Source organism: Crocodylus porosus, unplaced genomic scaffold (genome assembly GCF_001723895.1).
Source record: "Crocodylus porosus isolate Cpor-Errol unplaced genomic scaffold, CroPor_comp1, whole genome shotgun sequence".
NCBI classification, from domain to species: domain Eukaryota; kingdom Metazoa; phylum Chordata; order Crocodylia; family Crocodylidae; genus Crocodylus; species Crocodylus porosus.
The window spans coordinates 83071836-83089464 of NW_017728949.1; the positions used below are offsets into that span (position 1 = coordinate 83071836).

Consider the following 17629-nt stretch of genomic DNA (forward strand, 5'->3'; position numbering starts at 1 on the left):
GTCAGCCAGCAGGAGGGTGAGTTCCTCCTGCTTGTTGCCCATACTACGAGCGTTTGTGTAGAGGCATTTGAGGTTTCCTGCGGGTGTGTATACTGACCCCCTAGTCCCAACGTTACCCTGGCCCCTCTCTCTTACCTGTTTGATTACATCAACAGAAACAAAACTACTACATTCTAAGTTATTTTAATTAAGTTATTCTTCACCATTCAATATAATAGTACAAGTAACAGATTTTTTGAAATAATATGGATTGACTGTCTTTAAGAGCAAGTTACGTAAAGTGTTACAAAGCGCCAATTTGAAAACTGATCAAAATAATCAGATTTCCTAGGAATTATCCCATAAAAAGTTTAGGTTTTAACCTTCAATCTATTCAACCAATTAATGCAGGGATAAATCAGACTTTAAATTGTGCTCTGCATGATTTACTTTAAAAAGATTATAAAACACAAGCCTATAGCTTAAATGTTTATGCTTAATCCTAACTATCACAGGCAATAATTCTTTGAAAGACAAGTTTTTTTCAAAGCAAGACAGCCAAAAAAATTCTCTCTCGTACTAGGTATGCCATGCTTTATACATAGTTTCTTCAGTTTCTGTAACAGTTAAAAAAAGTGTACAATTTTTTTTTTTTTTTTTTTTTTACTTTGGTGTACCAATATCCTCCTTAAACTATAAAGGTTCCAATGCTTTCCTTTGGCATGTATTTGCCATTGATACAGTGGTAATATAGTGTACTTGAACACACTACTCTATTACAATGCAAGGGACTTTGAAGTATTAAGCTCTTTGATACCATTAAAGTTGTTATCAAAAGATGAAAAAGTAACTCAATATAATCTAATATATTTCAGGAGAAGACAAGTACACACCAACACTTAACAAAAAGTATTCTTCGTATTGACTTGGATAACTCTTAAAAATAAATAAATAAATAAAATAAAATAAAATAAAATCAATAAATTAACGACAATGGCTCAAAACAAGATATCTGAAATATTTTTTAGCCAGCATAATATACTGTGAATCACTTGTGGAACTTCCTTCCTCTTCTTTCACCCTTCTCTCAGATTAATTAGCAACTCAAAAAAATGTAGGTGAACTCCAGAGTTACAGGGTAGCTTTGAGCTCTCTTGAACACACCACACACAAATTATGTGGACCTTCTAAGTACAGTTAAACCAAACACAGAATAAAGAATTAAATCATTTTTAATTTATCCACTTGTTTATGAGGGTTTTTTCAGTGGAAGAACTTACAGTAAAACTGGTAAGACTGTTTTCAGAGCATTTTTCAGTAACTTTTGAAAAAAACCCACTCACTTTCCCCATGTTGGGTATGCATACATTCAAGCTTGGTAACTACACCTAATCCAAGTAGGGGTGCACTGATAAAAGATTTTTTCAGCCGATACCAATGGCCAGTTATTAACCGGCCATATCGGCTAATCCTGATCCGATAGCTGATATGCAGCCCAGCAGCTTGGAAAGCAGCATCGAGCCAGTAAGTCTGCAGGAGGGAAGGAGTGTGGAGGGGGCAGACTGAGGCCCCTGTAGTGAGGGAGGGAGTGGGGCTGGGGCAGGCGTTCCCCAGCCAGGGCAGGACAGGGCGCAGGACAGAGCCGTGGGTGGCTCATTCAGGGGGCAGCCCCTGCTGCTACGCACACCCCTGAGGGAGTCATGGAGGGCATGTGTCCCTCAAATAGGTAAACAGGGAAAGGGCAGGCTGCCTGCTACAGGCTCGGGGCTAGGGACTGCATGGGCCTCTTCCCAGTGGGGGGGCCTACTGCGGGCTACAGCGAATTGCGGGGCTGCATGCATGCAAGCAGCATTTAATCAGTGATATTATCGGCTACACTAACCAAAAAAAGCTGATTAGAAATAATGTCAATTTTCTTTTTAGCAGTGCTGATGCAATATGGACCAATATATCAGTGCACCTCCAAACCCAAGATAAGTCCCCATTTCATGTATAGCAGTCACCTTTCGGATTCAAAGGAAGCTCATGCTGAGTCCACAGGCTAACACCTTTAAGAACGCTTTCACCATTTTAAGCATTCTTTAGTATGCAAAAAATCACCTTAAGCCAGGAGTGGGCAAAATGCAGCCCAGGGGCTGAATGCAGCCCGCAATGCCATTCTATCCAGCCCATGGAGCCCCTAAAAACATTTAGAAAATATTTATCTGGCCTGGGCTGCCTGTCATGTGGCCCCCAATGGCTTGCCAAAACTCAGGAAGCAGCCCTCTGCCCAAAATAACTGCCTGCGCCTGCCTTAAGCTGAAAACTGGCCAGTCAGCCCTGAACTATTTTCATATGGACTTTTTCTGGGTGGAGAGAACACTCAAAACAAACCACATTCACAAAATTTAAGAGACTACAGTTAAGCACTGCCCTTTGTGATAACAGCCCTTTGCGTGTTCACTAGCTTCACAAGAGAAACTATGGACATGCATATATGACTAATATGCTGTGCCCCACAGCAGTGCCCTCAAGCACATCATACCACTCTGGCCAGCAATAGTGTAGCCATATCCATACAGGGCAGAAGGTTGGCTAAGCAGCAGTGCTGAGTAAGAGACCATTATTTCGCAGAAGTGGTTACACAACTTCTGACTTACAAGACATCCACCTTAGTGCAGTATGTTTGAGGCCAGTCTACATGTGCCTAGCAGCCACACCCTCAACCAGCTGCTGGCCTGGAATAAACACTTCTTACTAGCAATAAAATGTAGCACTTTAAACCAAAATCCCTAACCATAGCCCCCCTCTTCCCTAGCACAGTTAAACTTGTCACACAGGCATATTCAAGTCACTGACTGCTAAAGGGGTCACAGTCTTTATGAGAGTACACTGGGAGGTTGCAAGTTCCACAGATGCAGGACAGACTTGGTCATGTCATGACTATAGTTAACCCATGATCCCCACCCCAAGAGGGAGGTTACTCACCAAAAAGATGGGGAACTATTGGTTTAAGTAAAACAACCATGAAATGAACATGAGGTCACTTTGTTCTACTTTTACAGTACATCCTTTTACCACTGTAGATTAAGTCCAGAATGTACCCAGGAGGGAGTAATCATGGCATTCCCTGGTAATGACTCTAGCCCTCCGGTCAGGCCCCTCAACAGTCTCTTGCTTCTCAGAGTAGGATGGGTCTGGAGTCAGGAATACTGTTAACTCTTTGGCTCCTCAGTCCCACAGAGTGCCAACCCCTCAACTCTGCAGCTTGAGCAACCCCTCAGGTGGGAAACCCAACCCATATACAACTGGGTTTGAGCCCAGGAACCTATATAAAACAGGTGGAGCTATCTCTTCCCTGCCCTTGACTATTTCCCCACTTGTTTTTCTTGTAGGCAATTTTCCCTCACTCATATTCTGTGGGCCTCGTTCCCAGCTAACTCTGCCATTTCTTATAAGCCCATAGGTAGAGAAAGGAGGTTCAGCTGTGCCAGTCTGAAAACAGGAAGAAGGCAGTGTCAGGCAGGGCAGCGTAGTACCTTTTAGGGTTTATAAACTAGGGGTGCTCAACCTCTGGCCCCTGCGCCAAATGTGGCCCACAGAGCCCCAACATCTGGACCATGGGCTGAGACCAGCAACAGGGTAACAGTGGCCATTAATACAGTCACCACCACCCCCCCGCAAGTTCCCAAGCCCCATGCTGCTAGTCACAGCTGGGCCATCTCCCCCTGCATCTGGATCAGAGCCAGGCCACACCCCTCCCCCCCATCAGGCAGGGCTGGGGCCAGGCAATGCCTCCCTTCCATACCTGAGCCAGTTCGGGGGTGGGCCACACCACTTTTCCTATGGAGCTCAGCCATGCCCCCTCCCCCTGCAGGGCCAGGCCACACTCCCTACTCCCCCTCCCCCCTTCTCCCCATGGGGTCAAGCCATGACCCCTTCCCTTCTGGGGCTAGGTTGCAGCTGGGCTGCCCACCATGCCCCTCTGCATGCCTAGATGGTGCTCACCACAGCAGCCCCAGTACCAGACTGGGACCACTGGCAGGATCCAGTCTGTGGATGCATGGAATACTGCCCATCCAGCCCACCAGGGAAAAGGGCTGAGCACCACTGCTATGAACACATGGCTAAAAAGAGATGGTCTCTCAGTTGTTCTCCACAGCTTCTCCTCTCTTAGTTGCAGCCTTTTTTGTCTTCCTAGCTGTTGTAGGACCCACAACTAGTCCAGCTGCAATGATGCCTAATTTTCCTGTGAACTACTGTGCAGCCAAAAAAGTATGGAGTGACTACGCCCATGACTCCTGTAGCTCTAAGTTACATTTAAGTTTTTCTTTGTAGCCAGGGAAGTTTGAAACCTACCTTCAAAAATTAAATCAGAAGCTGGGATTTAAAAAAAGAAAAACAATAAATAAAACAACAGGAAGCATTAATACAGCAATACTCCAAAAGCTACAAATTAAGAGCTCACTTACACAGGTAAATAACCTGCATTACAAATTGCTGAAGAGCTTGTTCCACATTAATTTCATGTGGGCACTCTTATCCAGTAGGAGAGAGAGACTTCCAAAGTGGGTTAAAAACAGTATTTTTCTAAAGCAGAAAAAGGCATTTTTGATGTGGAATAAGAATGTCCACGCAGAGAGTTAGTACAGAATACCTGCTGCTTTTCAAATTCATATCTTACTTTTTTCTGGCCAATAGCTTCTTCCAAAGTTGTACAGATTCATCTTTTAAACATGAGCAAGAGAAATATTTACTGTTTTACTGATGCACTACTCTTCTGAACCAAAACTCATTACCCCTCATAGCTTCATCTTCAGGAAGCGTTGATGTCAAAGCATTTGAGTGGCCTGAGCTTAGCTAACGATGAGCTTCTTGAAACATTTTTTCCTCAAAAAAAAAAACTACACTGCTACCAGAAGAGAAGATTCCACATTTGCGATTGTATCACTGTGTAACTATACTGGTAAAAATGGTAAAACTTTCCCACAAGCCTTGATATTATAATTGTATCCTCTTATTCTTAGTCTAGTCACAAATGTACATTTAGAGTTTCATCAGATGCCTTGAATCCACACAATTAATTCTGCAAGGTACTACCTTGGTAAGGCTTCCATAAGTTAGTTTAAGTCCTCTTGAAGTGGTGGGGAAGCAAAATAAAATAGTTTCTTAAAGCTTCTGACTCATCCAGTCTAAAAAGTTTGTTTTCAAATGCTGTTAAAAAAACCAAAAAAAAAAAAAACCCACAACAATCAGGTGCTAATGCCTAATTAAAAAAAATGAAGTAAAAAAAAAAAACAACATTTTTTTTTTTTTTTTTACAAGCGGCCATTTATGCCCAGGGCCTGGAAATACTATATGCCCAGCCACACAAAAATAGTTTAACAACATGAGGGGCTTTACTTCCAGAGCTGTGGGCTGGTCATGTTGATGCAATTATTCTTCAGGAGGTTATTTGACTCCTGGGAAATATGTAAGTAGGAGTAGAGGGTAAAGTAGCTCCAGACACAGAAGAGATCTTACAGAATGATTGTGTGTGGCTCTGTACTGTAGGTAAAGACGTGAGTTTTACATGTGGACAGGAAACCTAAGCAAAACGGAACCAATGTTATTGTTTAAACAAGCCAGAACTTGTTAATTTATACTGCATAAAATTATAGGACAGAAAACTACTGCCTGGAATATACATGCAAAATGTATCCACAGACTTTAAAATGTGCGAAAACCTCAAGTTAATTAATAACCAATTAACACAAGGTAAAAAGGCTAGTGAAGATAAGTTACAAGACCTGTGCAAGAAAAAAAGGGTAGCTGAGGCTGGCATTACAGACCAAGAGGAAGGGAACATAAGAGCAGATAAGTAGGGCAGGAGAACTACAAATGCCTTTGAAACTAACTCCAGGCGTGATGGAAAATCAGAAGCCAGTGGACAGATTTCAAGGGCTCGGCAAACTAACCGACTGTCACTTAAGTCACGCCACTTCAGGCTGCCCCTGTGATCAACATATAGATCAGAACACCCAGGCTGGGCTTCCAGTTCGGCCACTCACATCTGCTAAATCACATCCCATTTATGGTGTCCTCACTGGTGCTGTACTCCATGGGACATGCTCCAAGAGTTTCTGGGGACATATCCCATGATTCTTTATGCTGCAGTAAACTAAACCAAAGCACTATAATTCTTTCTGAATGAGTTTGTTTTCCAGAAAAATTCTCCTACAGAAGAACAGCAGAGGAATATCAGCACTTGAGGAGGGACTCTGGCTATGATGAACTATTTCCATGAATTATACCAGGGCAAGCAATTTTACACCAGCATAATACAGTTGTCTAGCACAGATGGAGATATTTTAAACAGTCCATTTCTAAATCCGTATAGTTAAAGCAGCCAAAAAAAAAAAAGTGCTCAGACTCTGCCCCAGACAAATAAGATGAGGTCTGGACAGGAATTTAGCCATTCAACCAAAATATTTTCAGAAAGAAGATTCAGAATTATTTTGTTATAGTTAATAGGTTGACTGCATTAACCATAAATTGAAACCTGTATGAACATTTTGGCTGTGCATTCCTATGTCAGCTAACAGAACACCCATAAAAATATCCTACACAGTTATGCAAAGAGCTGTGAAGTTTTCTTCCAGCGAGTTAAAAGATTGTTATACTGTAGTAACATTAGGCAAAATCACAAGTAATAATTTCACTTAAGAGATCTTTGAAAATGTATCAAAATTCTTTTCATGCCACCCGCATTACACAAACTTTTTCACTACTGTTTAACTTTAACCAGTGTTTAGAAAGTGCAATTCAAAGTGAATTTATTTAATATATAACTCAAGATATAATTCTGTTCCAAAATTGGTATGACCTGGGCAACTTAGTACCCCATCCAGTGAATTAGAAGTTGGAATCTGGTTCAATTTGGTGCCAGAATACTATCATGTTGTGAGACAGATGGCCATACTAAACATTTTACCAAGTTATTCTACCACTGAATCCTTGACAAGGCTTCAGGATGATTCAAAATTGACTCGTCTTGCGTGAGGGATAGAATTGATCACCCAAGTTGGGATGACATTACATAGTTGGGTTCCACATTACAATCGAGTTGCCCAACAAAGCAGAGGTCCTTTTTTCTTAATAAAGCATCTCTTTTATAGTGCAAATGTAATCACTTTAATACCCAAGGGCTTGGAGTAAAAAACAAGATGCTAGCAAAGTCAATGAGTTTTATCATATAGTGAAGCCAGGATTTTACCCATGAGGTGTATCCAACAAGGCACTACATACCCTTCCACTGATATTACACAAGACGTTGTTAAATAATCCTCCCTTAAACCCAATCATTAGACTTGAATGGCGCAGTTTTGAGACTGTCTATGGCCCAGGAAAGTTTCAGCAAGTTCTGCAGTTTCTGAAAACATGAGTCAGCTAAGCAGCATCTTTGTTAAATATATGATCATCAGCCTTTGCCAAATGCATAACACAGAAAACAGTCTACCAGCTGCATGGTGAAGAGGAGAAATTATTAAAGAATTCAAGCAAAAAAACCCCTACATCTTCAAACAGAATTCACTCTACTCTTTTTTTTTTTCCTCCCTGTATTTGCCAGTTTCACTGAAAAAGAGTGTACCTACTGGCTGGCTGCTTATCATTAAAACCATCAATATGACACACGTAGCAAAAAGAACTCCATGTTACGCATGAATATTTTAACTGTAGGCTATATTTCTAGTCTTTTAAAACATTCAGTCTTAAGATGATATAGTGGTTCCAGTCCACCCACACAAACACAAGAGACAACTTTATTGAAGTGATACTGCTGTAAAGCTCTAAATAGCACTGTCTGCTTTAAACCCAGTAACACAAATGTTCATCTTGCTTAATCTTAGAGTTGTTTTCTGCAAAGCTTCAGGCCTCTCCTCTGCCTCTCATTCCTATTCAGTATTAATTGACACTATAGAGAATTATCTGCTCCCAATGGGATAAGTAGCATAGCTAAATCTGCCCTAACAACTGAAGTCAAGTAGTGGATTAGTAGCCATATTGGTTGTCCTTTTGAAAAGAAAGAAAAGGAAGCAGGCTTTAAAGGAAGTGGCAAGCATTAAAATAAGTGTAAGTGGTAGTTTGTGGAACGTAAGACCCTGAATGTCTTGCATGTTCAAGCCTGTACAATTTAAAAAGGCAGAGTCTTCCACTATAGCAAGGACAGAAGAGACTAACAGAGCAACAAGAAATCCATATGCAGCTGTAGTTCCAGAAGACTAAACAGCTGGACACCTGATAGTGAGTAGCATCTACAATAGCAGGAAGGAGCCAAAGACATTCTGAGAAATTTTCCAGCAGAGATGGTCAGGAAAGTCAGTACACCCACAAATGCCTCTTCCTAGACATCTGCCTTTTTTAAAGTCAAGATCCCAACAACATACTAGCAAAGAATTTAAGGGCCTTGCTGAGACACTCGTATGAAATCCCCACACAGCTCTATTAGGGATAAGCCACTCACAGGACTTCAAAGAGAAGCTGCTGCTAATCTCACAGGACATTTTTCCACCCAACAACAGCAGCCTTGAAACAGTCCACCTGCTTCAAAGGCTAAGGGTTACTTGGCCAGGAAGAGAGAAAAACGAAATCAGAACAGGTGCCTGATCTTGAACCGTTCTCTGCAATCTGCCTACTAGACAGACTGGTAATTCACAGACAGAGCTAAAAACATTTTGACCCCCAGTGAGCACAGCAGATACCTGCAAGTGCCTTCACAAACCTGATGGAAGGCTGGTACCCACTTGCTTTCAGTATTGCCTCCACATCTTCAGAGCACACGCCTACACATACTTGCTCCCTCTTAGATCACCAAGGCAGAGAGCTCCCAGATTGTCAGTCAAGACACTACCTCTTCCCTCTGTGAAGCCACCCTTGCTAAATCAGGTCCACTTCCCTCTTCCCACTTCTTTCCAAACGGGCAAAAGGAAGGGTAGGAGAAAAAAGAAGAGGCACTCAAGGAACTGCCAAACATAATTAACTCCTCCATGCAGAGAAACTAAAGTTAAAACAGTGCACCTGACAAAGTTACTGATGGTCACATTTCAACTTTCACCACCACTAAAAGCAGACTAACCCTTCCTCTTCTCTTGGTTAACCAAGAGTGTTCTCAAAGTCCTTTTCCCACTAGAAGGAGCCCATGCATATATGCAGATTAAAGCAGCCCGTACCCAGATATCAAGCTACTTCCAGATTCATACCCTTTTACTTTACTATATCTAATAACAACATCCCCTACTCAATGGCCCTCTAGAAAAATTTAGGCTAGCCCTTTTTTTCTATTCTCTCAGATTCTTTTCTATGTGCTATATGACCAATAAGCAGTGGTAGCACTTAGCCATGTCCAGTGTCTCAGACTTCCCAACAAGATGACTGTAGTGTATAGATCAATATATTATGTCAGTTAAAAAAGTACCAGTTAATGTTAACACAACTTTGCAAAGCAAACTGTACATACGAATGCATGAACTGTGGTCAATTTTTGTAGAAATCCCGGATTAGCTAAAATGTTTTCATATACAAGTGTTCTCATTTTAAACAAATCCTAACTATTGAGGCCCTGGCCCCATCCTGTTTGGGTATACCACAAACAGATCTGTGTGGTATCCCGATCATATATAAACCTATCAGTTAAAGCCAGTTAACGACTTCTCTGTAGACATATCTTGGACGTATCCTGGAAGACAAGGTAGCAACATTATCTTATATGGCAGACCCAGGAGTTGGTCCCAACTAGGACCCTACCAAATTCATGGCAAAAGCAGGCTGTGTCAGCTCCTTTAATCTTGCAGGTTCCCTCATGCACCCTCTCCCACTAAGCGGGGAAGAGGCCCTGCCACTCACTTCTGATCAGCAGGGAGGAAAAAGATGTGGTTTTAAATATGGCACCTTTTTTGCCTCCTGGCCAGTCAGCAACAAGCAGCAGGACCATCGAGGCACTTCAGTCAATCAGCAATGGACTGGGATGCATGGGGGAACCTGCCAGATTAAAGGAGCTGTCGTGCAGTCCACTCCCTCCGTGATTTTGGTAGGTCTCTAGTCCCAAATGATACATGCTCATTTAGGCTGCTGGCATTCTCATCAATATATCTGATCCACCACACCTCTCAAACAGGGGTTCCCAACCCCCAGGCCGCGAAGGGTCCGCAGGAGGGCTGGTTACCGGACCAGACATAACCACAGACCAGCAATTCATGGACTGGAAGTGACCGGCATGCTGGGGACCGGCAGCCAACCCTTTTTTATACCGAGTATAAAATGCAGTTGGCTACCTGCCTGCAGTATCCCAGTCACTTCCAGTCCACAGCTTGCCAGTCCTCAGCACAAAAAGGTTGGGAACCCCTGCTCTAAAACGGTACTCTGTTACAGTTTAAAAAATAAGATTCACTGGTCTCTTATAAAACTGGTATGAACAGGTCCTAAGAACAGGGTCGAAATTCCAGGTACCTATGTCTATCTTAATTCTTTGCTTTCTTCGTGGCACTGAGGCAGAATGGGGTGCAGTTGCAACAGGCAAGAGACAAGACTGGTGGGTAGGCTTCTGTTCGTGTGTTTGCTTGCTTGCTTTTTTGAACTGGTGGCAAACCATTCTGAAATCAAACAAACAATGATTACTAAGGCTGGTTCTGATCAATGCCAAGCACAGTCCCAATACAGTGCTCAGCCTGCCAGGTAAATCCCAAAGCATTACTGATTTCAGTGAAATGTTACCAGGCACTAGTACCACAGCAGGTAAAGTGAAGCCATAGCAGCAAAGGATCTAGCACAGGGGTGGGCAATTATTTTGGGCAGAGGGCCGCATACTGAGTTTTGGCAAGCCATCAAGGACTGCATGACAGGCAGCCAAGGGCAGATTAATATTCATTTCCTCAATTTTTTTAGAGGCCCTGCGGGCCCGAAAGAATGGCCTGCACCCAGGCCGCATTTTGCCCACCCCTGATCTAGTATGTCTAATCAGAATATGAAGCAGCATCCTGTCTGAAGAAAGAGCTGTCTTATTATTTAAGTAGTTATAAGATTCAGTATTTAGGGTTGTCTATACAACACTAGATGAATCATAAGTGATTCCAGTAATGATTATCTTGGTTTTGGCTCTCCAGATCTGTGTCAGCATAAAACTACTACTAAATGGACAAGATCATATTCATGAAAAGTTGGGTTTTTTTAATTCCTTGTGTGTTGTTAATAACAGGCAGTCTCACTTTTCATATCCCTTTTGTCTTTTATAAATTGTTGGCATCCCACCCAGTTGATTCCAAAAGCTAAATCCAAAGTGACATTTATGATTCTAGCCAGTTTCTTGTTGGTTCCTATGTGATAGAGAGAAAAAAATTCAAGAGCACCCACTGAATTTCAATGAGGCTTACAAGCCTAAGCCACTTCTGAAAGGACACTTGAAATCCAAAGTTGCTTATGTGCTTTTGAAAATAACTTCAGACTACATTGGAACCTTTTGGTTGCAAATGTGGCAGGGAAATATTCAAATCTGATTCTCATGTAATTTCTTGAAAGCATTTATATTAAGTTTAATACAGTATTTTGTACTCACCATCACTCTGAGATGAACTAAAAGCATTTGGGAATTAAGCTAAGCAACAATGCTCAGAAATATCACCAGCCCCCGATAGAAGCACATACATTAAAGGTGCCATCTACACAATTTAAAAAGGTGCATTTTCAGATGAACCACTGAACCATATTTCTCAATTAGAAAAGAGGGGCAATGAGCTGAGACTAACCACGGTGCAAATCTACCCTGCCTTCATTTGAAGAGGTAGACATACTTCAACAAACTAATGGGTCCCCATTTGCAAAGTCAAATCTCTACTAAAGAGAATGGATCTAGAGATTTCTGCAAAGGTGCTGTTACCAGACCCTGTTTTCATGTCAGCACCTTAAAATATTTCACTTCGTGGTACCTTCTGGCAGGGAGAAAAAAATCTATTCTCTTTCTACCTTCAAGAGCTACCCAACTGCTGAGAAAGAAACTAGTCTTCGTTATTTCATCCCTTCCCTAGAAGTACCTGGTTGGTGAAAGTGCAAGTGAACCAATTTGACCTCTTGATGATGATAATGTCTCTTTGGTACTTCTACACTTCTAAAAGAGACCTTCCCTATTCTAGTAATCAGAGCATGTCCAATAACTAGCTTCAGGAAGATAATACAGATGAAAATGCTATATGAGAAAGGCCCGTGCAGATATGGGCCAAATTTTTGTGGTCTCCATTAAAGTCTTTGCAAATCCCTTTATAAGTGATTCACATGACTACAGTATTCCTTATACAGGCATACCTTGGAGATATTGCGGGTTCGGTTCCAGACCACCGCAATAAAGCGAATATCGCAATAAAGCGAGTCACACGGGTTTTTTGGTTTCCCAGTGCATATAGAAGTTACGTTTACACTATACTGTAGTCTATTAAGTGTGCAATAGCATTATGTCTAAAAAAAAAAATGTACATACCTTAATTAAAAAATACTTTATTGCTAAAAAATGCGAACTGAGCAAATGCTGTTGGAAAAATGGCGCCGATAGACTTGTTCGACGCAGGGTTGCCACAAACCTTCAATTTGTAAAAAACACAATATCTGCAAAGCGCAATAAAACGAGGTATGCCTGTACCAAGTATAAATGTTAGGTAACATGATTTGTAAAGACCAAACCAACCAATGCACTACTATATTCCCTATATAATAAAACATCAGGAATTAGAGGTGCACCAATATATCAGTGGTATATCAGATCAGCCCTGATAAAAGGAAAATTAACATTATTGGCACATCAGCTTTTTTTGGCCAGGGTAGCCAACAAAGTCACCAATAAATGCCATGTGCATGCACACAGCCGCAGCATACACATGGCCAGGAATGCAGCCCAGCAACTTGGAGAGCAACCTCCTGCCGGTAAGTATGTGGTGGGGGGAGGGGAAAGGGATTGAGGGGGGGGCAGACTGAGGCCCCCACAGTGAGGGAGGGAGTGGGGTAGGGGCAGGCACTGCTCAACTAGGGCGGTGAATGCAACCCCAGGAGTGCAACAGAGCCATGGGCAGTCGTCCAGTGGGCACGGGAAGGGGGAGAGAGGGGGCAGCTCCCCACCACTGCATGTGCCCCCCAGATTTGTGTGGGGGGCAAGGGTGGGCTCCTCACTGTGGGCTTGAGGCCAGGGGCTGTACCAGCCTCTTCCTGGCAGGGGGACTGAGCCACGGCCCCACACGGAGTGGGCAAGTGGTGGTGCTGGGAGAGGTGGCAACAGGGTGGCTATGGGGAATTTTGGGGTGGCTACAGCCCAGCCCATAGCCACCTCTCCCAGCACTGCCACCGCCCACCCCACCCCACCCCCACCTGCTCAAGTGTAGCCCTGGCCCAGCCACCCTGTTGGGAAAAGGCTGACGCAGCCCCTGGCCCTGAGCCCACAGTGAGCAGCCTGCCTCCGCCCCACGCATAAATCTGTGGGGGCATATGCCCCCCATGCCTTCCCCCAGGGGTATGTGCAGCAGCAGGGAGCCACCCCATTTCCCCAGCCACCCTCTGCCCCCTGGACAGCCACCTGCAGCTTCGTCCTTCTCCTGGGGTTGCATTCACTGCCCTGGCTGGGCAATGCCTGCTCCTACCCCACTCCCTTCCTCATTGCAGAGGCCTCGATCTGCCCCTTCACACCCTGTTCCCCTCCCTCCCACAGACTTACCAGCAGGAGGCTGCTCTCCAAGCTGCCAGGCTGCATTCCTGTAAATCAGCTATCAGATTGGTATTGCATGATATGGCTGGTTAATTATCAGCCATCGGTCTCAGACAAGAAAATCTTTATTGGTGCACCCCTATCAGGAATATCCTGGTAACATTAAATTCCTTGCAAGTTCAAAATTGTAAGTTATTAATGAATACCGTAACACAGAAAGAAAGAAATGAATAAAAATACAACACTTAATCACTGAAATTCTCTGCAGAATGAAGCAGCTAATACAACGTACCACACTGCCCATAACATCCAAACAGGAATTCATTTCTCTGCTTCTAATTTTGAAAGTTGTTATATTTACAGGAATTATAATTAAACACACATAAATGGTTCCTTTCCCTCAGGCATTCTTTTTAATAACAGCCCCACCTTCTATATTTTTGGACTGACTACAATTTATCATGTAGGCTGATGATATATAAATTGAAATGGCTGCAGAGATTATCTCAGTCACCACAGCATACCATAAAGTTTGTCCTGAAATGGAAACAGAGGAAGAAAGACAAGAGAGCAGACAAGCAGTAGGAAGACCTACAAGTAAGAACTACCCAAGAGCTGCATGCCACCTGACAATACACAAGTCTCGAAAAATCCAGTATACCAAGGACCTTTTACTAACAAAGTGTGCGGAGGAGCAGGTTTTCATACTAACAAGCAAGTTAACACTGAGCTGAGAGTCAAGTCACTCAGAACAATGGGCAGTATATAATAAACCTCTTATTAAGGAGGGCACAGTACAAGATGGAGATGAGCATGAGGTGGGGAAATTCTTCTTGCAACACTGCAAGTCAAAGTAAAAATATGCTGGTATCAACACATAGTTAGTAATGCATTTACATCACATCTGTATATGTGACCTTCTTATAGCATTTAATTTCAAGCCAAACCTAAGAAGAACATCATATCATACTATTACTATTATCATGATCACATTTCAACCAGTATCATATCTTTAGAAATGGAACTTGGAGGATAGTTATAAAGAATTTGACATATTCCAGGTCAGTATGGCTTCCCTAGATAAATGCAGAACTCAAAGTTCAAGGATGTAGGATACAGAAACAAAAAAGTCAGAGAGAAATGTCTAATGATAGACTAATTGTAGAGAATAGCAAACTGTTCTAATCCTTGCAAAAACAGGACATGCCCTGAATGAAAGGCTGTCCATGAGAAAAATGGCTGAGAGCATGCCATAAAAATGGATGTTAGTAGCTTCCTTAGGGAGGCCTGAGAAAAAGTACTGCAGTACCCAAGAACTTACTTATACCTATCCCAACCACGCAGCTGGTCCAATCAAGGATATCATCTTACATAAAAATGGACAACAACTGTAGATTCAAGAGCATATGCATGGAATCTCTGAGCTCTCAAGCAGGCTCACGTGGCTGGGAAAAACCACGCATAACTGCCAGTCGTGTCATTTCATCCTGGAATGGGAATATTTCCATCTTGTGCATCACCACTAGTAACAAAGGGTCTCTAGGCCAGCGTTTCTCAACCCGTGGGTCACAAGAATATATGACAGTCATGAACAAACTTTAAAAATGGATTAATCTTTCAAGGAGAAAAACATGGGAAACCATGGGTTTTCCCTTGAAGGCTGGCCTAGCCTGCAAGGGGCAGCTTGGGGCCCCTCCATGCCCCACGCATAACTCCCCCAGGAGTTGGGATCAGGAATGAGGGGCCAGGGAGCTGTTTTCTACTTAAACTATTTACTGGATTGAGACTGGCCATCAATGTTTACAAACGGGTCCTGGTACCGAAACGGTTGAGAATCACTAGGCCCCATTATACCCTCAGGTTCTAGCCCATAGCTCTCAGCAGGTTTTAACAAGGTATGTTCCTATAGGTATGAAGTCCAGGAAAAACTGAAATGCTCTTGTTCCAGTTTGCTACTACAAACAGATCATTCTCACCCTCTACAGCATATCGTCTAGTCAACCTTTCCAACCACGTAACTTGTGGCAGTTTCCTCACATTATGCCCAAGACAGAAATAAGATCTTGAAGTTAGCACATGGATCTGACAGTCTACAGAGACACAAATGATTTCCTACCTAGATTACAGTCCTATCCTGATCTGATATCAAAAGCCATTCTAAACTGTAAAACAGGAATTACAGCAAGACCTGAACTTGAAACTTCACATTGCTTTTTTCCTGTAAAAACAATCATATGAGAAGGGAAAGAGGTGGCTGGATTTAGTCTCTCCCAAAGTGTGTTGGGACCACCACATCAGCTATAAATGAAGCAACCTCAACAGCCACAAATATATAAGGGACTTTGGCCTGGCCTCTGTGACTTTCAGTTTCCTTTCAAAACATGGAGCTCTATGGTACAGAAAATATCCATGTGGCAGAGGCCCAATAATACAATCCAATAGTTCAGTTTTGCTGCACCAGTTCAAACTCTGAATTATACTAAGGAAACCTGCTCCTGTTAAAAATGAAATCCTAGTGCAGAAAGGGCAGTCGCTTTCTTATATGCCCCTGAGCACAACAGAAATATCGTTAACCATTATATAGTTCTTCAGCAAAAAAGATATTCTAAACTAGATGAAATGTGATCAAGTCAGAGAATCAGCTACCCAGTTGTTTTTTTGTAATACCAGAAGACGGAGCTATATAACACAGGAATTTGGCATCACGCACCCTTCACTTTGGAAGGCAGTTGTTGGGATTGAATTTGTTAACACATACCACCCTTCCCAGAGTCCCTGAAGTGAGACAGACTATTAGTTTATGTCTGCCATAGTTATCCATTTAGATAGTAGGCGTATGCCTAGAAAGGAAGCTGTCTTTTCTGAGAGTAAAAAGATAGTTTGTGAATTTACTTGTTATTTTATTAATGTTATCTTCCGCAAGCATTTGGGAATGCGAATAACCCAACACCTTGCTGGGGTTGTTTGACCCCAGTACTCTTCCCTGCCATGGCAGGGGGGTGGACTTGATGATCTGCTCAGGTCCCTTCCGACCCTACAAACTATGAAATTACGAAACAATCTCTAGGCATTTTTATCCGTCTTCTTTAAAAACACGCATTTCTCCCAGCTCCAGCCTTCTGAGGGGAAGGGGAGCGAGGGAAAAATATACAAAGGGAAAACAGTCTTCTCAGGACTGACAACTAGACAGAATAAGCATCTTTAGGCTATTGATATGATGCCACTCTTCATCATATTAACAGGACTGCTGTAGAGCAGTACAAGGCACCCGTCCCCCCGAGCCAGACAGGCTGTGGGGAAAGCACTTGGGAGCACAAAAGCCCAGACACAGCTTTGATTCCTAGTCTACCCGCCACGCTCCTTTGTGGAAGAGTCTCTCCAGGCTACCTCAAATTTCACATCCCCACTTCCTGATTTCCGTTTGCTCGCTTGGAGTTACCCACACCCGGCTCACTCACGTTACCAACGAAGCACGTTCCCAGCAATACGAAACAAAGCATTTTTTTTTTTAACCAGACCTGGTTTTCAAACTCCGTCCCCGCAGCCGCAGCAGGGCCCAGGGGGCTCGGCTCACAAGATGACTCAGGAGCCCGGGCCGGCCGGCCTGGTGCTGGGGCAGCGCTGCCTGCCCGCCAAAGCGCACGGGGACCAGGCTCCGGGTTGGGCCCCCACCCCGACCCAACTTGGCGGTGAAAGCCGTGCGCATCCCCCCACATCCCTGCCCAGGTCACAGCCCGGCCTCCAGCGCTCACCGCAGCGGGGAGGATCCCTCCCCTCAGCCCTCAGGGGTGGGCCTGCCCCGGGGACCAGCCCCGCGCCCCCTCGGCCTCCTCCGGCTCCCGAACAAAGCGCGGCGGCGGCGGCCCCGGGCCGCACTCACCTCCGCATGGCCCCGCAGGCCGAGGCGGGCGCCTCCCTCCCGCGGCGGGATGCCGAGCTAGCGTGGGGCCATGGGGC

General features: G+C 43.6%; 1 protein-coding gene across 2 annotated transcripts in view; it reads right to left on the reverse strand.

Moving 5' to 3' along the window:
• ACVR1 (activin A receptor type 1) overlaps window positions 1–17623 on the reverse strand; it is a 110547-nt gene extending 92924 nt beyond the window's left edge. Inside the window, exons 1-2 of one of the 2 annotated variants that reach the window (XM_019554141.1) lie at window positions 17553–17623; window positions 10454–10586 (exon numbers count right to left, since the gene is read on the reverse strand). Coding sequence is in view for 1 of the 2 variants with exons in the window: in XM_019554139.1 (XP_019409684.1) it covers window positions 17553–17560 (8 nt within the window). In the remaining variant the exon portion in view is untranslated. The remainder of the gene's footprint in view (window positions 1–10453; window positions 10587–17552) is intronic. The other variant, XM_019554139.1, reaches the window with a different exon arrangement.
• Window positions 17624–17629: the final 6 nt, after the last annotated feature.